Source organism: Hemicordylus capensis, chromosome 2 (assembly GCF_027244095.1).
Source record: "Hemicordylus capensis ecotype Gifberg chromosome 2, rHemCap1.1.pri, whole genome shotgun sequence".
Lineage (NCBI taxonomy): Eukaryota > Metazoa > Chordata > Lepidosauria > Squamata > Cordylidae > Hemicordylus > Hemicordylus capensis.
In genome coordinates, this window is record NC_069658.1 from 194,300,944 (window position 1) to 194,327,568 (window position 26,625).

Genomic DNA, 26,625 nt, shown 5'->3' on the forward strand with positions numbered 1-26,625 from the left:
TGTCCTCTTTAGGAGTGCAATTGGACCAGCAGCAGAAAAGTGATATAGATCCACTTTTTGGACTTATGGATGCAGATGCTTGCGCCCCTGTATCCCTACTACTCAATGCTGCATTGCTCAAGATAGCTAAGAACTACTGGAAGAAGCCTTCTTTGCTATTGCAACCCATGAAACGTTTGGAAATCTTTTACTCTGTGCGGTCAGAAGGGGAAACATATGTTTTTACAGAAACACCCCACTCCAAATTTGGTAGTAGTAGAGACGCATTAGTCCCTCAACAATTTCTGCCCTCAGACGGATCAACAAAGTATCCATCTCTGCCCTCCAAGAGAGGTCAGAAGGGTGGTCAACTGGTGGACTTATGTGGCTCACCTTTCTATAGGAAACCCCTTCCATCCTGCAGTCCCTTGACTTGAACAGTGGCGGGGTGCTCAGATGAGAGGCTTATGCATGAAGGGTCACTAATGAAGGCCAGAGAAGACCAGGCACATAAGTTACCTGGAACTTCTTTCTGTATTCAAGGTACTGAAGGTTTCCTACCATTTATACGGTAGGCACCAGTAACCATTCAGACGGACAACACAGCTGCCAAAGCTTACATAAACAGACAAGGTGAAACTGGGTCCAGAACCCTGTTGGCCCTAACTATGAATATCTGGCATTGATCCATACGATACGGGGTCACTCTGAAGGCTGTTCACATTCAAGGTTGTGCCAGTGTCTGAGCAGGTGCTCTCAGCAGATCCTATGAAATGTCTCATAAATGGAGTCTAGACCACATGACGGTGCATTGAATATTTCAGAAGTGGGCCACCGCCTTAGATGCAGAGAACAGTCATTGCCACCTCTTTTGTTCCAGAATAGGGAAAGGCCAGTCGTTCCTTGGGGACGCATTCTCAATCCAGTGGACATCATGCTCCTTCCCATAGGAACTCCAGGAAGACTTACGAGCAGCTTGAAAGCCTATAACGATAAATCATATGATCTTAAATGGAAACTTTTTAACAGTTTCCGCAGTTACATAACTTTGATGCAGCCTCTTTGATTGCTGAACGTGTTTTGTTCTTACGCGTTACACCTAAAGAATAGAGGTTTAAAGATGTCTTCATTACGAGTTCACCTTGCAGCCATTGAATCTAAGACTTCACTTTTTGGACTCTTCTTGGTTCAAGAACCAGACAGTAAAACGGTTCTTGAAGGGTTTATCCTACTTCTGTCCAGATGACCTAGTCGTGTCTCCAGCCTGGGACCTCTTTCTCATTCTTGCTTGCTTTATGAAGCTGCCTTTTGAATCTTTGGCTACAGTGGACTATAGAATTCTAACTTGGAAGGGTTTTTCTTCTTCGTGGAAATTACCTCTGATCACAGAGTCTTACAGGTAGATGCCCATAAATCACCTTCCACAAGGATAAGGTGGTGCTCAGACTGGACATTCAATGTTTACCTAAGGTGGTATTTTCATTTAATTTCATAGCTCCTCCCCTATACACTAAAAGCTGATTGGCTTTGGCTTTGTCTTTGGAATGAGTGGGAGTGGGAGGAGCAACCCATTCATGGATACATTCCATACTACTGCAGAGAATGAACTTATCAGATAAGTCCCATTTCAGTTCAGCAAGGTCCAAACAGCCAGTATTTCTAGCACTCAAGGTACTTTCATGAAGAAGCAAAGGCTTCTAAGAACACTTGTGGTTAGGATATACATGTAAATAAATAAATATCTGACATACACAGCTCATATACTCTTTAGCTTTTTATAATCTTCAGTTTTTAGCTTTTAAAATAACCTTTAATTTGAACCTAATAATGATTGTGGTTTTTAATATGACAACTTTTTTGTTTAATTTAGTTAATTTTATTACTTTTATTGTATCTTGTATCTATCATTGTTGTGAGCCACCCTGGGCATTAGTGCACTGGAGGGGAGGGGTATAAATATTTTAAATAAATAATAATAAATATACAAGCCCATTTCATGTATGTGTACAAACTTTGTGAACAGGCCAGAGATGTACGTGCCCTGAGGCACAGGACATTTGTACATGTATATGACACTAAAAAAAACACCTTTGAAACTCTCCAGTGCTATGTGGCTCACATACTAGTCTAAGATGGAGCATCAAAAGAAATTGAATCCATCCTAGCCAAGTACGGTAGACTGATTTAAGCACACATCTCTTTAAGCCTCATGTGTGAAAACACTCATAGTCATATGGTCTTACACATGGAGCACTGCCTGTCCGGTGTTCCTTTAAAAAGACATGCTTGAATCTCTGCTTTGAAGTTTGCCATCTTAGTGCTTGCTCTCACTCTTTCTGTGTCCAACTTCTTGCAGGGATCATAATGTTGTGTACCTGGGAGACAAGAATGCACTGAATCTTTCATTCATTGCACAGAACCGTGGCGAAGGTGGTGCCTATGAGGCTGAGCTCCATGTTACTGTCCCACCTGAGGCAGATTACACTGGGGTTCTGCGAAACTATCAGGTAGGTATCTCCACAGGTGACATCTTCTCTCCCCTCCACCAAATGACTTTGCATCCCACTGGCTAGAAAGGTAGGGTATGGGCAATAGAGACTGGCCTCCTCTAAAATACAGTAGATGGGGAGGGGCTGTAGCTTAGAGGTTGAGCACCTGCTTTGCATGTAGAAGGTCCCAGGTCAATCCTTGGCATCGCCAGGTATGGCTGAGAAAGACTCCTGCCTGTGACCCACTGGACAGAAAACATGGAACTTATTTAAAACCACCATAATATAAGCTCAGTTGGGATGTATACCAAGAAGGAGGAAAGGTGCCACCAAGTTCAGGAGGACACCAGCATGGCTAATAAGTAGAGAAGCTATAAAAGGAAAGACTTCCTTCAGAAAATAGAAGTCCTGCCCAAATGTAGGAGTGTGCACGGAACCGCCAAACTGCGGTCTGGCACTGGGGTGGGGGGTGGCTTTAAGAGCGGGTGGAGGGTACCCCTCCCGCCTCTTTCCCGTTCTGGCGCCGTAAGTTTAGTAGTAATTGGGGCGGCAGGATACCTCCCTGCCGCCCCTTCTCCGCTGCTGCTCTGCAAAACTTCCAGAAGTACTTTGCGCACATGCACATTGTGCACACGCTTCACGTCTCTGTGACGTGTGCACGTGCAAAGTACTTCTGGGAGTTTTGCAGAGCAGCAGCGGGGAAGGGGCGGCAGGGAGGTATCCTGCCACCCCAATTACTACTAAACTTAGGGCGCCAGAACGGGAAAGAGGCGGGAGGGGTAAGTAAACCCTCCACCCGCTCTTAAAGCCCCCCACCCACCCGAACTGGACCGCCCAGGTCCAGACCGTTCCAGACAGTTCCGGAGGCCTTTAGAATGGCCTCCGGACCGGTCCAGGCCCATCCCTACCCAAATGAAGAGAACACAAAGAAACATAAACTCTGGCAAAAGAAATGCAAGGAGTCAATAAGGGATGCAGAAAGAGAGTCTGAGGAGCCTATAACTAGAAGTGTCAGGGGTGGGGGTGGGGAACAAAAATCTTTACATATATAAGAAGTGGAAAATCTGCTAAGGAGGTGGATGGACCCTTAGATGATGCGGGCATGAAAGGGATTGTTAAGGACGATAAGGAGATTGCACAGAAGCTGAATGAGTTCTTTGCATCTGTCTTCACAGTGGAGGATACTGACCATATCCCCGCTTTTAGGGTTGGAGGCTGAAGAACTGGGCCAATTTGATGTGGCGAGAGTTGTTACTGTCTTGAAAAACTAAAAATTAACAAATTGCCAGGGCCAACTGGCATCCACCCAAGAGTTCTGGAGGAACTCAAATGTGAAATTGCTGGTCTCCTAGCAAAAATATGTAATCCCTGTCCACCCCCCTACAATCAGGCTCTGTACCAGAAGACTAGAAAGTAGCTACTGTAACAGATTTTCAAATAGGGACCCAGGAAACTACAGGCTGGTTAGCTTAACTTCTGTGCTGGGTAAATTGATGGAAAGCATACTTAAGGACAAAATTGTTAAACATACAGACCTTGCTGAAGGAGAACCAGCATGGCTCCTGCAAGGGCAAGTCTTGCCTCACTAACCCTTTGGCGTTCTTTGAGAGTGTCATGTGGATAAAGGTAATCCGGTTGACATAGTATACTTGCACTTCCAAAAAGCTTTTGACAGAGTTCCCCATTAAAGGCTCTTGAGTAAACTTAGCAGTCATGGGATAAGGGGGCAGGTTCATGTATGGATCGGTAACTGGTTGAAAGGCAGGAAACAGAGGGTAGGAATAAATGGACAGTTTTCTAAATGGGGGGAAGTAAGAAGTGGGGTCAACTAAGACTCCTTTAAGCAGGTGACAATCTTAACCAAGAGGGTTCTGAGAATTCTTGGTCAGAGAATCCTAGCCCCTTCCCCTTATAGAATTGCTGTTAGCGGCATTCCTCAGGGAGAGGAAATTGACATTATCCATTTAAGTTTGTAGCGTGCTGTGTGCTTCCCTCTGTAAAACAAGACAGGAATCACCTGTGGGTGGGCCTGGGAGGATGATTCCACTCTTATTGCATCCTTTGCAGAACCACAGGCATGTTCCCCGTCTAACAATGCTTTCTCTCTGTTCTTTCATCTAGAACTTCTCCAGCCTGAGCTGTATCTATGAGACAGTGAACGACACCAGCACACTTATCTGTGACCTTGGCAATCCAATGAAAGCAGGCACCAGTGTGAGTGTCTATGCTAGGTGGATAGGGGAGAACTCCTATTTGGGGTGGGCAATGCAGAATGAGAGGGATGGAATTTACATGGAATGCATTTGTGCTTCTCCCTGCACAACATAAACGACCTCAGAACAATGGTACATGTACCGGCAACATCCAGACTGGATTACTGCTATGCACTCTGTGTAGGGCTGCCCTTGTGTGTAATCCGGAAACTACAGTTGGTCCAGAATGCGGCAGCCAGGTTGGTCTCTGGGTCATCCTGGAGAGACCAGGTTACACAAAGACTGGGTAAATTCACAGTCAGGTCAGGACAAAGAGGTCAAATTTCTAGATACGCTAAATGACTGTGCCCTAGAACAGTTGGTCATGGAACCGACCAGAGAGAAGGCGACCTTGGACCTAATTCTGAGTGACACCCAGGACCTGGTGCGTGACGTCAGTGTCATCAACCCTTTAGGGAAGAGTGACCACAGTGCCATCAAATTCAGCATACATGCGGGGAGAGAATCACCAAGGATGTCAAACACAGACATTTTAAATTTCAAAAGAGGAAACTTCTCCAAAATGAGGAGTATGGTGAAAAGAAAGCTGAGGGGGGGAAATCAGGAGAGTCACTTCGCTCCAGAGTGCATGGAGTTTACTCAAAACCACAATATTAGAAGCCCGGTTAGATTGTATACCCCAAAGGAGGAAAGGTTCCACTAAGTCCAGGAGGATGCCAGCATGGCTAACGGGTACCGTCAAGGAAGCCATAAAAGGGAAGAAGACTTCCTTCCAAAATGGGAAGGCCTGTCCAAACGAAGAGAACAGGAAGGAACACAAACTCTGGCAAAAGAAATGCAAGGTGACAATAAGGGAGGCAAAAAGAGAGTTTGAGGAACATTTAGCCAAAAGTCTCAAGGGGAATAACAAAAACTTCTTTAAGTACATCAGAAGCAGGAAACCTGCCAGGGAAGCAGTTGGACCATAAGACAATGAGGGAGTGAAAGGGATTATTAAGGAGGATATGGAGGTTGCAGAGAAGCTGAATGAGTTCTTTGCATCTGTCTTCACGGCAGAGGATACTGAGCATATACCTGTTCCTGAACCAGGCTTTTTAGGGATGGAGGCTAGAGTTTTGAGTCAGATAGAAGTGACAAGGGATGATGTTCTAAACTGTCTGGAAAAACTGAAAGCTAACAAATCGCCAGGGCCGGGTGGCATCCATCCAAGAATCCTCAAAGAACTCAATTGTGAAATTGCCAACCTCCTTGCTAAAATATTTAACTTATCCCTGAAATCGGGCTCTGTACAAGAGGACTGGAGAGTAGCAAATGTAACACCGATTTTCAAAAAGGGATCCAGGGGCGATCCGGGAAATTACAGGCCAGTTAGCCTAACGTCCGTTCCAGGCAAATTGATGGGAAGCATCCTCAAGGATAAAATTGTAAAGCACCTAGAAGAACAGGCCCTGCTGGGAGTGAGCCAGCATGGCTTCTGCAAAGGTAAATCTTGCCTCACCAACCTTTTGGACTTCTTTGAGGGTCTCAACAAGTGTGTGGTTCAAGGTGATCCAGTTGACATAGTCTACCTGGACTTCCAAAAAGCTTTTGACAAAGTTCCTCATCAAAGACTCCTGAGGAAACTTAGCGGTCATGGGAGAAGGGGACAAGTACATGTGTGGATTGCTAACTGGTTGAAAGACAGGAAACAGAGGGTAGGTATAAATGGAGAGTTTTCACAATGGAGGGAAGTAAGATGTGGGGTCCCCCAGGGATCTGTACTGGGACCGGTGCTTTTTAATTTATTCATAAATGATCTAGAAGCAGGGGCCAAATTTGCAGATGATACCAAACTCTTCCGGGTAGTGAAATCCAAAACGGATTGTGAGCAGCTCCAAAAGGATCTCTCCAAACTGGGGGAGTGGGCGACAAAATGGCAAATGTGGTTCAATGTTGGCAAGTGTAAAGTGATGCACATTGGGACGAAAAATCCCAACTTCAAGTATATGCTGATGGGATCCGAGCTGTCGGTGACGGACCAGGAGAGGGATCTTGGGGTCGTGGTGGACAGCTCGTTGAAAGTGTCGACTCAGTGTGCGGCAGCTGTGAAAAACGCAAATTCCATGCTAGGGATCATTAGAACGGGGACTGAAAATAAAACGGCTAACATTATAATGCCCTTATACAAAACTATGGTGCGACCACACTTGGAGTACTGCGTACAGTTCTGGTCACCACATCTTAAAAAGGACATTGTTGAACTGGAGAAGGTACAGAAGAGGGCAACCAAGATGATCAGGGGCCTAGAGCACCTTTCTTATGAGGCAAGACTACAACACCTGGGGCTATTTAGTTTAGAAAAAAGACGACTGCGGGGAGACATGATAGAGGTCTATAAAATCATGCATGGTGTGGAGAAAGTGGAGAGAGAGACATTCTTTTCCCTCTCACACAACACTAGAACCAGGGGTCACTCCATGAAATTGATTGCCAGGAGGTCTAGGACCAACAAACGGAAGTACTTTTTCACACAATGCGTGATCCACTTGTGGAAAACTCTGCCACAGGAGGTGGTGACAGCCAACAACCTGGATGGCTTTAAGAGGGGTTTGGATGACTTCATGGAGCAGAGGTCTATCAATGGCTACTAGTTGGAGGGCTGTGGGCCACCTCCAGCCTCAAAGGCAGGATGCCTCTGAGTACCAGTTGCAGTGGAGTAATGGCAGGTGAGAGGGCACGCCCTCAACTCCTGTCTGTGGCTTCCAGCGGCATCTGGTGGGCCACTGTGCGAAACAGGATGCTGGACTAGATGGGCCTTGGGCCTGATCCAGCAGGGTTGTTCTTATGTTCTTACTCCCGTATTGAAAGAGCCACACTGGCTGCCGATAAGTTTCCGGGCAAAATACAAGGTGCTGGTTATAACCTATAAAGCCCTAAACGGCTTGGGGCCTGGGTATTTAAGAGAACGGCTTCTTCATCATGAACCCCACCACCAACTGAGATCATCAGGAGAGCTCAGTCTGCAGTTGCCACCGGCTCATCTGGTGGCTACTTGGGGACGGGCCTTCTCCATTGCTGCCCCAAGGCTTTGGAACATGTTCCCTGCTGAGATAATAGCCTCCCCATCTCTTACAACTTTTAAAAATTCTTTAAAGAAGCATCTGTTCACCCAAGCTTTTAATTAAATATTGTTTTAATAGTTTTAACATTGTTTTAAAATATTGTTTAAATTTTTTAAATTGTTTTCATGTTTTTAACTTTTTGTTGTCATTTGTTTTGTTTTGTTGTAAACCGCCTCAAGGCATAAATTTTGGGCGGTATAAAAATATGTTAAACAAACAAACATGCAGTCAGAGAGAGTGAAAGGAGGAAAAGGGTCTCGAGGGCATGGATACTAACACCCATATCTGCTGCATATCTCTTCTAGCTCTGGGGAGGCCTGCGCTTTACTGTGCCTCACCTCATCGATGCTAAGAAATCCATCCAGTTTGACTTTCAGATTCGCAGGTAAAAATGCATGAAGGAAAACACCCACCCACCCACCCCAGTACCTGCTCCCCTTGTCTGGCCCCCTTAGCTGCTCCATGGGAACTCCCAGCTAGAGATGCACAGTGTCAGCAGAAACCCATTGGGAAGTTGGCAATGCTGGCCCGAGACATTCTGCTCCCTAAAGCAAAGTTCCAAATAGTCCCTCCCTCCCTGTTTTTTGTAACAAAGTCAAGCCCCTAGTTCCTTCTTTTTAATTCTCTCCCTCTTCCTTTTTCTATTAAATCTCTTTCCGCCCCCGCTAGTGTTGCCTGTTACAGGGATTCCCAGATGTTGTTGACTGCAAACTTCCATCATTTCCAGCTGCAGTGGACTTTGGCTGGGCATGATGGGAGTTGTAGTCAGCAACATCTAGGAATCCCTGTTACAGGCAACACTGCCCCCACTTTCCTAAGGCTGCAGTCCTATACACATTTACCTGGAAGTAACCTCCACTGAGTTCACTGGGGCTTACTTTCTTTTCAGTAGAGAAACATAGGATTGTGTATATCACGCGCGCACACACACACACATGCACACACACACCTCCATCCATCCATCCGTCCACCTACCTGCATGACTACCTGTCCATCCCAGCGCTATTTAAATATGCGTCCCTGCATCCAGCCAGCCCCTTTAGGGCTTTAAGGTTCATAATTAGCACTTTGAATTCTGTTCAGGAACAGATAGGAAGCCACTGAAGTTGATTCCCATATGAACCGGGAAAACACCCCGAAACAGACCCAATACTTAGCTGTGGCTGTACATTTGTAATGGAAGATTGGTCATGGTGGACAAGCTCTTATTTCAGGGCAATTTGTCTACCATTAATGATCACTTCATTAATCAACACCTGATAAACTTCCAAGGAACACCAGGGTTCTGCAGAACACAGTAAAAAAACCACTGCTTTAAAGCATTCGGTGTTCAGTGCAATATTTAAAATAGGCTTTTTCTGTGTGTCCAGGCTGACAATTCTCAGGAGCCTTGGGAAGGTACCCTAGCATGTACCATGCTGCACATACCTTAGAGTGAATGTTGAAAGACAGAAGCACTGTTTGCCTGTATCCTGACCACAAGGAGGATCACCACCCAAGCTGGCTCTCTTTTCCCTTTGCCTCACTGCGATAGCCTTGCGTAACCCATCTGTTCCCCAGTTTCCCCCCATAACCTTATCCGCTTCTCCACAGCAAGAACGCAAACAATTCCCATAGCGAGGTGGTGCCATTCCCCCTGCGTGTCGAGGCTGCCCTGCATTTCTCTGTCAATGGGTAAGTATGATGCTCTGATCCAGTGCTTAATTTTTGAAAAATAGAGATGGGGGGGCACAGATTTGCCTACAAGGCACCACCTCCTAGCTTGGAAGCTCTGCCCTCTAATTGCTGATGGGTGGAGGTGAATTGTGATTACCCAGTGGTGAGGAAATGGTTTGGCACTCTGCATATGCTCACAGGTACTCTCCTTTCCTCACCATCATTCCAACAAAGCCTTGGTCATGCTTTTTGTTTGGGAAGAGAATGTCAGTTGGCATCCATGAGGAACAAAAATTGTCTCTGGCTGGCCTGTTTTCCATGTCAAGCTCTCTTTACAACATCCCCATGTTTATTTCATTCCTGTGATATGCCAGGTATTACCTGTGAATGAAATTGACCTGAAACTGATCCCATCTTGACTATCACAAAGTGATTTTGAGCCCGCGACAGTTCACACACCTGTGTACATCACTTACTGTGTTGTAGCTGAATTTGTGATCTGCTCTCCTGAAAAGTCTTGTGATCAGGGCAGGGTTGCACAGCTGTGTCCCTCCAGCTGTTGTTGGACTCTCTCTCTCTCCCTGGAGAGCAGAGCTGGTCTTGTGGTAGCAAGTATGACTTGTCCCCTTAGCTAAGCAGGGTCCACCCTGGTTTCATGTGAAAGGCAGACTTGATGTGTGAGCACTATAAGATATTCCCCTCAGGGGATGGAGCCGCTCTGGGAAGCGCAGAAGGTCCCAAGTTCCCTCCCTGGTTTCTCCAAGATAGGGCTGAGAGAGATACCCGCCTGCAACCTTGGAGAAGCCGCTGCCACTCTGTGAAGACAATACTGAGCTAGATAGACCTATGGTCTGACTCAGTATACGGCAGGTTCCTATGTTCCTAACTCCCATTATCCTGACCGACAGGCCAACATCTATTGGAAGGCCAAAGTTGTGCACTACTGGTTTAAGGTAACACAGCAACTTTCTCCCTCCGATGTTTGTTTTACAATGGCTCATTCACAAGTATCAGTCTTGCTTCGGTTGCAGCAGGAAGAACATGCATGTGTGAATTGATCCTCAAGGTCTGTGTCAGAAAGCTTATGAGGCTGCTCCTATGAGCAGCCCTCCCTGCATCTGCAATCTCAGAGGAGTAACACGTAGCAAGCAAACACTCCTTTAAAGTGACTAAGACTCCTCTTTGCAATATGGAATCAAAAGCAGCCATCATTTGGAGCAGGACTGCACAACTCGGACCCTCCAGCTGTTGTTGGACTACAACTCCCAACATCCCCATCTGTTGAGCACTGTGGCTAGGGAATATGGAAGTTGTAGTCCATCAGCATCTGGAGAGCCGAAGTTGTGCAGCCTTGATTTGGAGGCACACAACACAGAGACAGATAGAGAACACCAAACCGAGGTAGAGGGAGAACACTTCTCCTCCTAAAGGTTAAAGAAGAGCTCTATTGCTCAAGAACAGTAATATAAATTTTGAAAATTATGAAGGGGCAAAAGTTCATAACGTTGTGCAACTGGCCTGGAAAGGGGGTGGGAAATGGATGACACAAGGCAAGAACTTTAAGAAAAATGTATGGAAGTGAGGAGGCATGCATGGCATACCCTCGGGAGCCAGCCCTCCCATCCGTCCCCAGCTAAGTAGGTGATCACTCCTGCACAGATTGCGCTGTGACCATCCACACCTTTTCTTCCTTGTGCAAAATGTTGCAGTGTGCATTCAAGTTAGAGCAAAAGTAATGTCGAAAAAATGCTATTTTTTCATGGATTCGATGGCTAACTGTGGGCAAAAAAAAATCTGCATGGAGCTGCATGTCATTTAAACCCCAGCAACATTGCCCGTAGAAATCAGCAAAGAAGATGGAATGGAAGGACCATCTGGAAAGGCCCCATATTAGCCCAAACAGAAAACTCATTTTGTTGCAGGCTCCAATGAATCAGCAGTACCCACTTTGTACTGAATTGTTTCACAGTCACAAAATTGCCCTTATCCTTGTGCATAAGGTCATTATGCCTTTTCCTTAAGTTGCGTGTACAGCCATACCTCACCAACTGCTAGGGTTCCGTTCTGGCAAAAACTTGCCATTGGCAAATTTGCGCTTGGCGAGGCATTAAAGTCTATGGGAAACAGGGTTAGGGGAACCACGACTGCAAAAGACCTAAAAATAAAGGAAAAAATACCCAAAAAATGCTTTAAAAAATCACAACAAATCCTGTAGTATTGCCAAGAGTCACCAAGAAGAATGAGCAGATCGAACCTCTGGAAATTTTTTTGAACTCCCCCTCCCCCAAATCACTCAAAGGCATTTTAAATTGGCAAGGAAAGAGCAAGGTCAGCAAAGGTCACCAAGAGGAATGAGCAGATCGAACCTCTGAACCACACACACCCCATCGCTCAAACACACACACCCCAATCACTAAAAAACCTCGCCAGCCACAGATACTCAGGTTGTGGTTGATAAGACCAGTCACAATTTCCTATTCACATATTCTCAAAACCGTGGTTGGCAATGGATGACTGTAGATGCATTGGTGCAAAAACCACCTTTTCCTGGTACAAAGTGTGAGCGATTTAAGCAGTAAACTTAATTGTTGACATCCATTGCAGACTTTTATCAGTCTGTGTTCAGTATAATTTGCAGCTGACTATAAATGTGTGGATAGAAGTGGAGAGCATTGAATTGAATAACATAACTGGAAGAAATATTATGAGGTTTTCTAGTTAAGAGGGCAGTCCCATGATTTAGAGGGCATAGGTCACCCATGGTGGAAAAGACTCAGCGGGATAGATAGATAGTCAGACAGACTTTATTATGACCAATAGACCAGTTCAAAAAGTACATACTGTAGAATCCAGAGGAAAGAGTTGTGGTGTGCACGGACAAAACAGTGGAGTTGAATCCAGAATATTAACGATTAAAGGAGACAGATATTGAGGCAATTCTGACGATCACCAGAAAGCGAGCTAAGTATGCCTAGTCCACTTTCTACTGCTCATTGGGACCACTAGGCCTGTGGGCGAGCCCAGTGGTTCCAAGGTGGCTAGCCCGCCTAAATACCCCTCACCCTAAACAAGGTTAATGCGGCGAGCTCTCCGATAGCCTTGTTTATTTGACCGTGTGACACACTGGGGAGGGGGGGAGGGAGGACCCAGGAAGGCGTCGCGCACTCGGATCTGGCACTTCACACCAATCTTGTGAAGCACCTCATTATTTACAGAGAGGCAAGTGCAGTCTGCCTTCAGTGCTCTTGCTGCTGGCTGTTTGTTAGTCTCACCTCTACTGTAGGACGGGAATAAAAGTAACTAAAGCACCATTCAAAAGCTGGCCTGGATCAAGGAACGGATTAATCAAAAACACCACACAATACATACAATAGTTCAAGAAATATCCAACTTGTGCTGGATACTGATAGCAGCTGCTTAGGGGCATGTTATTTTATTATTTAGGTCCTTCAGGCCCTACAGTTCATAGCCATAGGGTTGCACAACAACAATTTATATACCGCTTTTCAAAAAAAAGTGTCCAAAGCAGTTTACCTAGAGAAATAATAAATTAATTAATTGAATGGATCCCTGCTCCCAAAGGGCTCACAGTCTAAAAAGAAATATAAGACAGCAGCAACAGCCACTGAAGCGATGCTGTGCTGTGGGTGGATAGGGCCGGTTACTCTCCCCCTGCTAAATAAAGAGAATCACCGTGTTTAAAAAGTCCCTCTTTGCCCAGTTAGCAGGAGTTAGCAAGCACAAACAGGTATACAGACAAAGATTTTAGATGGTCCATAGCTGTCTTGGTCAGCATTATTCAAAGAGATGCATTGCAGAGGAGACAATGCACTGTCTTCCATGCAGTTCTATATCCCAGGCTTTGGGATACATGCATCAGCTTTCAGCTTAAATCCATGAGCTTGCAGGAGAGAACAATTAACGTGGAGAAGAGCAATTGGCAAACCCCCCTTGATTGGTTAGTTTACTCTTGAGCAAGAATTGTGCACTTGACATGTTGACCAAACCATATTTAAGTTGAGCCACAGTTCAAAAGTTGAGGGCAGAGTCTTTCTTAACTCGTCTTCCTCATTGCAATCTCTTGAGTGCGGTGGTTTCCCAAGAAACATCTCATTTTCTCAACCAGTAGTTTCACTACCTCTAGACAGGGTAAGAGCTTTTGCAAGAACAACCAGAATAATCTCTCTTCAGCAGATAGTAAGGTCTTGCCTGCTTGATGCAACTTCCAAGCTAAGTAAACGTTGATTGTGCCACACTGTGGACCTCGTGTTCTTGACAGAGACGTCCAGCATTCTGTAAGCCTTGTGGTAAATAAGACTAGACATTTCTGGCTTAAGGCTGGACTGCAGTCAGGATGTCACAGGCCTTTAATATCAAATATAATATGAATTATAATATTCTCTGTGATATAAATTAGGATCCACACACCTAAAGCCCACACAGCCCCCTGCTATCAGCCCAGATTTATGCAGAAATGCATCATGAACTATGTGAAAAGCTTTCCTGAAATTTGCTGAGACAATATTCAGTCACCTGCTCCACATGTTTCTCCAAGCATTTCCTGTTAATTTATGAGATTTTTTGGTTTGAGGGTAGGCTGATATGCCAAGAAGGTGTGTTTGGTGTAATTTAAGGTGGTGAGAGTATGCAGCTTTTGAGTTTCACGGAATTTTGCATTTCACAGAACTCTTCACTGAAATGGCAAGAGAGCAAAATCTTAGGCAGAACAATAAGCTATGTTCCATAAGTGGCCAAACATATGCATTTTTTATAAATAACTATTTTTAAAGCTGAAAACATATTAGATACTGATAAGAGTGCTGTCTAATGTAGAACTGTGTGACTCTTGAAAACTTGCATACTGCTGCCGCTGTGCTGGCCCCCCCAAATATTTCATTTGTATCTTCTGTTATTTGGGACCAACATGACAATCACTGATGCGAAACAGTGATCCAGTTTGGTATTACTGAAGGAAAGGAAAGTGGACTAAGAGAAATATCTGAATGTTAGAAATACCCAAGAGAGAATTGATACATACACTCACTAGTGAAATGGCTTGCAATTTGCAAGCATGCCTCCTATGACTTTCTGTGTCTGCCAAAATTTGTTTGAACTACTAACCCTAATCCCTACTTGTGCTTTTCCAATGGGAGATTTCTTCCGCATTTTCTGGGACATTAATGAATCTTTCCTGGGTTTTCTTTTTTTATTTCTTTCTTTTCTTTTCGTTTCTTTTTACTTTTTCTTTTGGTAGCCTGGGCGAGATTTGGAACCTACCTGTGAAAATGGCATGTTTTTCTCTTTCATGGGAGTTTCACGTCAGTGTCAGTCAGGCCCAAGCAGCTTTATAAGTATACTAGTAAAAGGGCTTGCAGTTTGCAAGCATTCCTCCTGTACCATGAAATGACCATGCACTCTCTTTTCACTTTTTGCTCGTCGATGCCCAGAAGAGTTGCTTTGTTTTGAGCATATAACAGTGTTACTGCCAAGAACTCCTAAAAAGACAAATTCTAAGACTGAATAAGATAGACAAATAAGAATATTGATTGTTTCTATTTCTTAAGCATGTTTCATGGAAATTCAACACAGATAGAAATCCAAAGTACTCTATGGTGGATTAACATAGTAGCAAATGTAGCATTTGCTACGGGCCCCGCGTTTTTGAGGGCCCCACATGCCCAGCTTCCAAATGGGAATTAATGTTAAAACTTTACCAGTTTTATTTGGTCCATGTTAGATAAAATATCCCTTTTCTGCTAAATGTGCCTTTTAAGAGAAGGCCCAGCACAGCATTTGTCCAGCGGCTGTCGCTGGTGCCTACCACATTTTTCTTTTTAGAGTGTGAGCCCTTTGGAGACAGAGAATCATCTATCCACTCTTTATTTTTCTATGTAAACCACTTTGAGAATTTTGATTGAAAAACAGTATATACATATTCACTGTTGTTGTAGTAAGTGTGAGTTTGCGGCTTGGTCTCCCATACTCCAAAATATAGCAAATGAAAAAATTGAATTACTTTACTATGCAAGTAAATAATTTGTTTTATTATGTATGTGCATTTTTTAAAATGTAGGGCCCCTTTATAACATATGCTGCAGGCCCCGCACTAGCTTAATCCGGCCCTGAAACACTATAGCTTGTTTGTTTGTTTATCTTCGGACTTCCTGTCTGTAAAAGTACCTGAGGTAACTATCAAAGTTTGTTGGAAGGCACCATTTCCCATGCTTTTTCAATGGGAGAATGTCCCTGTGTTTTCTGGGAAGTTAAGGAATTTTTATGGCCATTTTTATGTTTGTGGTAGTGTGGGTGAGGTCTAGAACCTACAAAACAGCATGTTTCTATCTTTCATGGTTTAGTTTGGGAGTTTCATGTCACTGAGTGTGTGAGTGAGGCCGCACAACTTTTTATATATTTGTTAATGCCTTTCATCTGCTCTTTGATCTTGAAGTTTGCAGAAGGGGAATTGCTTGTTGTCATTTCAGTTTACCTAAATGATTTGGAAGCGATTTTATTTGGCCTCTTTAAAATCTACATTGCTACTTCTTCCTGTCTGAATACCTTGTTTGTCCTCCTATAGAGTATCGATGCCAGATCCTGTGATCCTCCCAGGGTCTGGCTGGACTCCAGTTCGATCACCACAGCGAGAACAAGATATGGGCCCTGGTGTACACCATGTCTATGAGGTAGGTGTTGCCATCTAGGAAGAAGAGACTGGTACCCTGGTTGGCATTCACATACAGGTAGGGTCATCCTGGTTCTTGGAAACCAGCACCACCCACAAGAGGCCCCCCACCCCACCCGTCATCACAACTGGAGCAGCTGCTTGGGACCAACCTGACTCTTGCAAACTTTGCAAGGAACACCTCTCAAGAAGTATGAAAGCAGAAGAGGAGCCTGCTGGCAACCTTCCCTCCTCTGTGCCTCCCGTGCTCTTTCAAGGCTTTCAGGGGTTGGTTTTGAAAAGGGGTTGGCCTCTGCCAGGGTTGTGGGTCAAGGCGGCCTTTTGTACCTCGTACCTTGGGCTGCCCCTGACTGTTAGAGATAGGATGCTGGGCTAGACAGACCCTTCATCCAACCCATCAGGACTCTTCTGTTCAGTCCTGGGTATGACTCCTAGGAAAGGCCAATTTGTCCACCCTCCACTCCTTTTCTGTAGCCACTATGCCTGCCCACCTACCGATCTCAAGGAATTGTGCATGTTTTTACCCCCTCGAAGTAGCTGCTGCTTTCCTAATCCCTCTTCCTTCTCACCCTGCAGTTTGCGAATGATGGACCCAGTGCCATCAGTGAGGGGCTCTTGGATGTCAGCTGCCCGCTCCCAAAGCAACCTGTGCTCTATGTCACACGCTACGCAGTGCCGGCCAATTGCACCTCCAACCACCCCATCAACCCATTACGTCTGCAGGTAAGGGCGGATCTGTGGGTGGGAATGGGAGGCAGAATTGGAGAGGATTGGGCTCAGCCTCTGAAGCCAGGAATGGTGCCCATGGTCATCTGAGAGCACCAAATAAAAAACATGCAAAGCAAGAAAGCAGTTCCTTCCCCACCCCCCCAGGGATGCCAACAACTCTTCACGATGCAGGATACAATCCTGAATCTTCTTCAGGACTCCTCATCATTCTGTTCAGAGCTAGGAGCCTCCCTCCCCTCCCTGAACTTTTCCCTTTACTTTTTCACCACATATCTTTGCCCTCGGTGGCTTGCTTGCACCGCATGTTTGGTTGTAAAAATTATATACATTTCAGTAAACATTTCATCTCCAAAAGATACTACGTGTCCACAGTCCAGCCAACAAGCAGGCGCAGACCTGGTAGCTGAGTGTTCATAAGGACAAAAGGGCAAGAAGGTTTAAAAAGTAGGGTTGCTTGGGGGTGACTAAGAGATCAAACTGCCTAGACCTCCAGTGACAGCATTGGCTGCCCCTCTTTATATCATCTGTTGTACACCTGCTCAGGATGGTGAAATGGTGGCGTCCCACCTCCACCCCCCTTCATTCTCTGTGTGCTTGTGGGCAGCAGAAGGTGCTAATTATTGTGCATAAGAACAAGTTGTCGAAGTTCTTCGGGAACTACCTGTGACCCATTGTCTATGTGGTATGGGTGTCTTCTGCCCGCTTGGGATGGGCACAGAAATTATCCACAAGGGTTGGTCAGAAGAGCAAAGTGGCTCAGCGGCACCTCAGTGACTCATCACTTAATTACAGCATAAGCTTTTGTGGGCCAGAGCCCACTTTGTGAGATACATTGTCCTCAGCTAACCAGTGTGTGTGTGTATGTGTGCAAATAGATACACTCATACCCATGGTGGCAGAAAGCAGGATTGAGGGGGGATGTTATTACAAAGCGAGGCCAAGAGACTCTGCCAGAGGTGCCAGGGGGAAGGTGTGCCCTATTAGTACGCAGGCCACAAATGGACCCGAGGACCAGTCAATGGAGAAAGCCTTGGTCGGTTTTCTGAGCAAATGTCAGATGTGACAGGGGCAGCCATGTTTGCTGTTCATGTGTCTGCCCCATTCACATATAAAGCAGTGGGAGGAGGCTAATTGTTTTTTAACAGAGGGCAGGCACAGGAGAGGGGAGCTGGTCCCTGACCTCTCTCCCGCCTTATCCCGCTGTGCCTATCACTTGAAGCACTTTTCTTTCTGTCTCAGCTCACCTCCAGTACTTCAACCAGGCTGGGAGTTCTAGGAGGCCCCACCCCACCCCACCCACAAACAAAACAGATATTCAAACCAGGACCTCACCCAGACACTTTAGAGCATTTACTATAGGTCTGTAAACCACCAGCTTACATGAAGAGTAGTACCTTCTTCTTCTTTTTTTAAATAGGCCACAGATGACTACCGTGGGGTAGAGAGCATGCAGTCTAGCCCTTTGTTTGTGTGGACTAGTCATATTGAGGACTTATTTACAAAACTGCTGGAAATAATGTGTGTGCCTATCTTTCTCTCGCTGAATATTTAGCTGGAGCAGCCTCCCACTCCTTTCCCCCTGCAGGAGCAGCGCTATGTACAGAGGCACGATGCTGGTTGGACCAGTGGCTCTGGCGGGCATAGCTTCTCTCTGGTAAGTCCCGCCCCACCCAGCCACTTCCTTCCACAACTTTGCTTAGAGTCCAGGCTTGCTCAGCTTAGGCCCTCCAGCTGTTTTGGGACTACAGCTCCCATAATCCCCAGCCACAGTGGCCAATAGCCAAGAATTATGGAAATTGTAGGCCAACATCTGCAGGAGGGCCAAAGCTGAGCAGCCCTGGCTTAGACCTTTCAGAGGCTGAGGCCTTCTGGGACAGGGAACCATCTTCTCATTCCATGTGCTAGGTGAACCTCGCTGAGAACGTTTATGTTGAAAGACTGGATACAAATATTCTAATTAGTCAACGATACGAAGCTAACTCAGGGGAAGGTTCTGACAGTCTTCATGGGGTGCTTATACCAGACCTTTCTTCTCCTTGGATGCTCCTCCCCATCCTCATCTTGAAAAGACACTCTCTCCCCTTCTCTTCCTCCTTCTGCATACTCTCTCACTGAAGTGGCCACACACACACACTGAAACGGTAGTAAAGAATCTAAACAAAGCATACGTTTGCATTGGTCTGCAGCAAAATTAAATATTTAATAGACTTGAGGTAGTTTGCTTGACGTCCAAAGAGGTGAAGTCATGACAGGTAGTCGGGCCTGTCTAGGTGCTTCTTCCTTCATCATCCAAGCTACTGTGTGGGCATGGAAGCTCTAACAGACTGTTTCACATCTGTTCCTTTCTTTCCAAGCACTGCTTGGAGAAACCCCAGGATTAAACATGGAAAAGAGGGGAGGGTCCATGGCTCAGTGGTGGAGCACATCTTTTGGGTGTGCATAAGGTCTTAGGTTCAATCCTTTACCTTTCTAGCAGAAGGGTCTCAGACAGCAGGGAGGTGTGGAAAGACCCTTGCCTGAAAGCCCAGAGATCCACTATAAATTCACATAGGGGCATAGGAAGCAGCCTTATACCAAGTCAGACCATTGGTCCATCTAGCTCAGTATTGTCTACACAGACTGGCAGTAGTTTCTCCAAGGCTGCAGGCAGGAGTCTCTCTCAGCCCTGTCTTGGAGGTGCCAGGGAGGGAATTTGGAACCACCTGCATGCAACCATGTAGATGCTTCTCCCAGAGTGGCCCCATCCCCTAAGGGGAATATCTTACAGTCCTCACACATGTAGTCTCCCATTCAAATGCAAACTAGGGCAGACCCTGCTTAGTAAAGGCGACAAATCGTGCTTGCTACCACAAGACCAGCTCTCCTCCCTATAGATTCGGTCCATCGTATTCCACCATGCAAGGAGCATCTTATGTTTAGTTTCCTGGCCCAAACCTTCAGCTTTCCTTATGATTTTCTCCTCCTCATTCGTTGCCATTCTGTAGTGCAGAAACTGAGATGCTCGCCCTCCCCGTCCACTAGAAGGCAAGCCCTTTTCTCAGAAGAAAAAGTTGGCCAAGGGGGTTGACTAGGAGGCCCCTCCTACCTGCTCCCTAGAGCCAATCTGGTATAGGAAGACTGGGTTAGGGTGTGGACCCCTTCTCTCTCCCAGCTCATTAGCATGCAGGACAAATCCTTGCCTTGGTTTCACATGGTCATTTTACAGAACTGTCCGTCTCCAGGTCCAAAACAAGGCAGCAGTTGGAGCCAGGAGCTCGGTGAAGGAGCTGCTGGACCAGCAAAGGCTGGCTTCAGATGGAGGAGCTATGTGGAACCAGGAGCCCTCCCCACCTTCCTGGAGCTCCAGCCAGCCCCGATCCAAAGCAGGTGCCCGAGCTGGCCTCCCCCCTCCTCCCAAATGGGTCCATGGGAAGGGAGACCCCAAGCAGCCGGGCAAGCACTTCACCTCGGTTGCTGGAGTTTGATTTGGGCATTGTGTTGCTTCCACTTCTGGGGCTCCGGGGATGGTGGAGGGATTCTAGGGGCAAGAGCTTGGTTGGGGGTATCAATACCCAGAATACCAGGGCCCCTCTGAGGGGGTGGCTGCAGAGGGGAGGCCACCAGCACTGGCTGCTCAGGATCCGTTAGATCTAGGGAGCTTTCGTCAGGGCTGGGGATCCTGGCTAGGGCATGCCCCGCCCCTTCCTCTGAGAAGGTCTCTTCCAGATCAGAGTCTGGGTGGGTCCTGACAAAAGTATGCTCAATATACGAAGTGGGGTACAATCTTTGCTTATTTGCATTCCTACATAAACTCACTATTTTCATTCCCAGCAATAGCTTAGAGAGAGTGGCTTGCCAAAGACGACCTAAGGCAAGCAAGAATTTGAACCTCACCATCTCTCTCTCTCTCTCTCTCTCTCTCTCTCTCTCTCTCTCTCTCTCTCTCTCTCTCTCTCTCTCTCTCTCACACACACACACACACACACACACACACACACACACCCACACACACCCCAATCTTCGCATCCAACACTCCATCCATCAGATTCAAGTTCTTAGGACATCCTGGATCAAACAGTTGGTAGTGCCCGTGCCCCCTCTTTGGATGATAGGCCACCCTCTGTAGCCTGCGTATTTATTTATTTTTTCATTTCATTCCATTCCATTCCATTTCATTTCTAGACCATCCAAAGACAAGAAGTTTAAAAGACATAAAAACAAACATCATTTAAAACACACTGCTTAAAACAATATAAAAACAATTCTAAAAACAGTTCAGAACCATTTAAAATCAACTAAAATACTTTAAAACAACGTAGCCAACATATGTAGGCTGTGGGGGTATTTTCAGCCTCAGACTCTCTTCTAATGGCTGTTCTTTGCTGTCCTTCAGAAATGTCCTGAGGAAGAGTGCTTCCAGTTGCGCTGCCACATGGGGACGCTATCGCGGCAGGAAAGGGTCAGCTTGCACCTCTACTTCCGGGTCTGGTTCCAGCAGGTGAGTGCAGTGCTGGGATGCCTGGAGGCCTTCACATTTTGTCTTGGTCATTTAATGTCAGGTTCAGGGATCAATTCCCGGGGGCGGGGGCATGTAGAGAGAGACAGTGTGCATGGCTGGGCTCCAGCTGGCTTCCATCGCACACTGTGTCTGGCATGGAGGCCCCCTGCCAGCTCTCACACCTCCCCAGGGCTGGCTCTTCCCCTCTCTGGCCTTGGCCAGTGGATCCCCATGAGACCCTCTTGTTTGTTTTCTCCACCTAACATGACTTGCTCGCAGTCACCTTGCAGAGGAATTTCCCATGGAACCTGGGCCATGTTCACAGTGACTGTGACTTCAGTTCCTTAGCAGGCCTTCTCTCTTTCCCTTTCCTCACAGAGCAACACTAAATAAAACCAAACAGGGGAACTGTCACCATCCTTACCGTTCTTCCTTATTATTGCATGTAGATGCCCCCCCTCCCCCCCAGGCAATCTCCCCTACACTTTGATTGGGATTGCCTACCCACCCTACAGGCTGTTTAGAGGCTTTTCCCCCTCTTTACCCTCTTACAGCGAGACTACTATCCCCACACTCTACACTGTGAAGCTGCCTACCAGGTGCTGAAGGTGCCCTACAGGATCCAGCCTCAAGAACTCCCCTTCGCTACCCTCAAGGTCAGTCTCGATGGAGATGCGTGTTGCTCTTTAAAAAGAAATCGATAAAGAGGAGAGTCAAGTAGTATGGAAGAACATAAGAACTGGCTTGCTGGATCAGGTCAGGGTCCATCTTGTTCAACATTCTCGTTCCACCAGCTGTCTCAGGAAAGCTTAGTAGAAGGGCGTGAGGATGATGGCCTTCCTCTGTGGTTTGTCCATCGCCAGTATCTGCAATTGAGAATGCTGCCTCTATGTGTGGATGTTCTGTTTAGCTTCCATGGCTACAACGTCTGAGTTGGCTGGCTTTGGGACACAAGATTGGTCAGGAAGATCCAGTAGGTCCCTTTGAATTTGATGAAGATGCCATAGTTGACACTGTGTTTGATCATGTTCTGCATCGTGACTTAGTCCTATTTCCTTTCTGCTGGCAGGTGCCAACAACTGTGCAGTGGGCAAAGGCAGAGACCAGCCAAGGTGTTCCTCTCTGGATCATCATCTTAGCCATTCTGATTGGACTACTGCTGCTGGCACTGCTCATCTATGTACTATACAAGGTGGGAATAGTTGGTCAGGGAATAGTATGGTTGTGGGCACTCAGGGTTGGAGAATCTTTGAAGGGCCAGGTTGGGTTGTATGGGTTGCATGTGTCAGAAGAGCAGTTGTGCAAAAGGGTCCAGCTTGCCGAGAATCTCTGCTTTAGGATGTTTTTCAATCGCATGATTCTAGAACTGAGCACACATGAAACAATAATGAAATCCCAGAAGCCAGGTGCGAGCTGAGCAGGACTGCCGGTGGTGCTTCAGTACCCTGGACAGCTCCCCTAGTGCCTCCCTTCTCTGTGATCCTATGGGGCCGATTTTCTAGCCCTACCCCACTGTACACTTTCAGCAATTCACACATGAGGCAGAGGTGAATCTGGGTTTGTCGCTGCCCGGGCAAAGAACTGCAGCCAAACAGTTAAGCTGTTCTCACAGCCAAAGGAGCCCAGCCCGGTTTGGGGAGGTTGTGTGCTGCAACGGGAGCCATGCAGCTCCTGGCAGCAAACCTCCTTAAATGCTGCCCCCCCCCCCATTTTGTAGATCGTGAGTCTCTGCTGCGCAGCAACTCACGAGGTGACCCCTGACCGGGAGGCTCCAACCAGCCTCCTGGCGGGGAGGTGGGGGGGGGGCTCCCCAGCATGGGGATCCCAGGCTGGGACTTCCGAGGGCCAGGAGGCCCCCTGCTCCCTGCCACCCCTACCGGAGCCAGTAATGATGTGGGCCAGTGACGGAGCCAGTGATCATGTGGGCGGGTGATCCAGCCACCCAGAGCGCACTGAGTGCTCGTGTGCAGGGAGAGCCCGCTCTCCCCACTCAAGCCCTGCAGGCTCTCCACACTGCTTGTGTGGAGAGCCTCACTAGCTCTCTGACGAATGTGTCTCTGCGATCTATAAGTTTGCAAACACTGCATACTGTATTTCATACATTACACCTAAAATGTAATGCTCGAAGAGGACCTTTGCAGCTACAGACGCTGCTGCAAACAGTCTCTGCAGGGTGGCTGCTGCTCTGTGCCCCTGTAACATTCAAAGCAGGACGTGATGGACTATTTGCATTGCAATGAAGTGTTCCTAGGTCATTGCCAGCCACTTCTAGAAACTGCTGCTGGTGATGTGGCAATTCCCCATGCAACGCAGGCAATATACATGTCGAGGGGCTACATAATTGATGGCCTCCATGTGCAGCTGCTGCCAAGAGGGGCTCTTGGAAACAGCCGTAATATGTAAACCTCCCCCCTCACTCCCAATCTCCATGCCTTTTGCTGAAACGTCCCCATGGTTTAGACTGTCTGGATCTTGGAAGCACCAGACTGAAGGCAAAACAAGGAAACAAGATTCACACCTGGCATGTTGATCAGTTTGTAAGTGCAGCATCAGCTGATCTGAATGGGCCATGTGTGAATGGCCTGTGTGAGCCAGCCACGGTGGGCCTCCTGCCACCGGGAAAACTCCCATAACATCATCTCAAACAAGATACTTTTCAGTGGAAGCAGTTTGCAGATTCCACTGAGATTCAACAAGTTAAAGTCAAGAAGTGGTATACTTGGATGTGTGGTTGAATCCCAAGTGTGCTTAATTGTCATCATTTATTCTGGCAGCAGAATTTGTGTTTCTTTAATGCAGAACGTGGTTATTGAAACCACCACCACCACCACCACCACACAGCCCTTTGTTTCCATTGTTACAGTTTCTGTGCCCTGGGAATCCATTATGGTTTATAGAAATATCTAGTCCTTGTGGGTTTGGAGTTCTGTCTGAAAACAAACAGGCAGTATCTACAAAAGGCCCTGGTGTTTCAATGGCATGGAACAAAGAGTGAGAAACGCAGTGGGTGAGAGTTGCAGCTGAGAGACTCACACAATGGCGAGATGGAGTGTTCTCCCTAACAGGGATTCCCAGATGTTGCTGACTGCAACTCCCATCATCCCCAGCCATAGGCCATTGCAGCTGGGGATGCTGGGAGTTGTGGTCGGCAATATATGGGAATGCCTGTTGTAGGGAACACAGACGGAGCCTTCTCTCTCTCTTGCGTTTCCTGCTATTATGGACAGCCTCTTCTGGGAATGTCTCTTGCCCTGTTGTCATAAAAGGGCCTTGAGCAAGAAGTCACGCTCTCGTGCGGGGTCCATTCAGTGCAACAGAGGATCCCAGTAGAGTTGTGCCCTCGCTAGGCCTGACCATGCCTCTGTTTCCTTCACAGCTGGGCTTTTTCAAGCGCTCCCTTCCTTATGGCACAGCTATGGAGAAGGCTCAGCTGAAGCCACAAGCAGCTTCAGAGGCCTAGCAGACCCAGTGTTGCCCTCCATGTATGTGTGCTGTCGCTGCCGCCCTGCAAAAAGGCACCAGGATCGCCCGCCGTGGGCACTGGGGAGGGGAGCACGGACAACACCCGCAGGGCAAAGAAGGGCAGTGCCACAGACACTGGGCCCCAAGGACTGCAGCAGAGACCCATGCCCCGAGCCCCTCTGCCCCTCACTGAAAGAGGCTCCAGGCTTGAGGCTTCGTGCCCTTCCTCCCCCATTCCCTGGGGCTTGGATCCTACAAACACGTTGTGCCCTGGCTGGGATTTGCAGCAGGCATTCATTCCCAGCAGAAGGGAATACTTGAAGCCGCTGGAGCGGCCGGTGCTGGCCTGATTTCAGGCCCCCTACGTCAAGCTGTCTGTACCGTCCATCTGTGGGGAAGGGAGTGTTCACTTGGACAGTTTCCAAGCTGCCAGTCCCCTGACATACCACAGCTCGGCTGAAGAAAGAAGAAGCGGGGGGAAAGCACAATCACTTCCCACGTCCAGCTCTTTCTCCTCCAAGGGCCGGAATGGAGGGCCCTGGGCTCTCACCTCCTGTCTTCCCTCGGCCCGCTTCCTGTGGGGGATGATGTGGGACAGAGACTAAGCTGGGAAAGCCCCCAATGCTCCCGCAATGCCAAAGATTTGCCACGTTAGGAAGCCAAGCCATCGCCCGGTGTCGGCCCGGACTTGCCGACGGTCTTCGCACTGATCTCCGGAAACCGCTAGAGATTTTATTTTTCAGATGCCACTTTAATTAAATAACAGAAAGAAAGAAAAAAGAAAAAAATAGACAAAATGAGGAAGCTGCTGCCGCCTCCTAATGGTGGAGACAGGGGTTGCTGTTTTTAATTTAATATGTCCATGTGCAATAAATGCTTCCACATTTTCCATGCTGTCTTCTAATTAGTCAAGATTCATGGTAAGGGGTGGGGAGGTGGATTGACCACTCTGGTTTAGAACACTGCTGGTTTAAACAACCCTTAGCAACTAAGGAAAGAGAAGAGGCTCAATTGGAGGCCACCCATAAGGAGATGGCGAGTGTCAATGGTGAGCATATTCCTTGCATGTACAAACTTACAAAGGAGGCCCCAGTTTCACTCCTGAAAGGATCAGGAACCAAACCAAGTGTAAATAAGCATTAGGGCTAAGGTGATGGAGAAGACTCTGCCTAAAACCCTAGACCAGGGCTGTACAACTTCAGCTGTCCTGCAGATGTTGGGACTACAACTCCCATTATCCCTTGGCTATTGGCCAGCCCTGCCCTGGACAGCACTGCCAGCCAGAGCAGACAATAGCGCTCTAGGTAGACCAACAGTCTGGCTTCCAACAAGGCAGCTTCATGTGTTCATCAGAACATTTCTGCCAGGACCAAGTGAGATGGAGGGTGAAGTTCTGAGAATGAAAGAGGTGTCCCTAATGGTGTTCCTATCCTTTCAGACTCTTCCTAGGAAGGTTAAGATACCTTTTATTAAAATAGGATTAACATGCCTGCTGCCTTTACCCTCACAGCTGTCTTCAAAGGGGGAAGTGCATTACCATGTAAAACAGGTCAGAAGTGTCAAGTGGGTGCTCAGACTTCAAATGGAGAATCATGCCAAATTTATGCCCCAGGTTTCATTGTTATCTCTCAAGAGAGGTATTTCCTATTGTGTTACAAGTAACGTATTATCTGGCCCCCTTGGAAAATAATGTGGAGGTCAAGATCATTGTTGAGCTTGAAATCAAGAACGGTGTCCTCAAAGGTTTAGACAACATTTCATGCCAATATCTGGCATAAACACAGACATAAGAGAGCACCAAGCAAGCAAGCAACTCAAACCAAAGACCTCAAACACT

At 47.0% G+C, this 26,625-nt stretch overlaps 1 protein-coding gene across 1 annotated transcript in view; it reads left to right on the top strand.

The window, feature by feature from the left end:
• Positions 1–25,677, top strand: part of ITGA5 (integrin subunit alpha 5) — a 119,447-nt gene extending 93,770 nt beyond the window's left edge. Inside the window, exons 20-30 of the mRNA XM_053301226.1 lie at positions 2,336–2,486; positions 4,590–4,682; positions 8,088–8,167; positions 9,376–9,456; positions 16,016–16,121; positions 16,697–16,843; positions 18,402–18,503; positions 21,222–21,326; positions 21,881–21,982; positions 22,396–22,518; positions 24,703–25,677. Coding sequence (XP_053157201.1) covers positions 2,336–2,486; positions 4,590–4,682; positions 8,088–8,167; positions 9,376–9,456; positions 16,016–16,121; positions 16,697–16,843; positions 18,402–18,503; positions 21,222–21,326; positions 21,881–21,982; positions 22,396–22,518; positions 24,703–24,786 — 1,174 coding nt within the window. The 3' untranslated portion in view covers positions 24,787–25,677. The remainder of the gene's footprint in view (positions 1–2,335; positions 2,487–4,589; positions 4,683–8,087; positions 8,168–9,375; positions 9,457–16,015; positions 16,122–16,696; positions 16,844–18,401; positions 18,504–21,221; positions 21,327–21,880; positions 21,983–22,395; positions 22,519–24,702) is intronic.
• Positions 25,678–26,625: the final 948 nt, after the last annotated feature.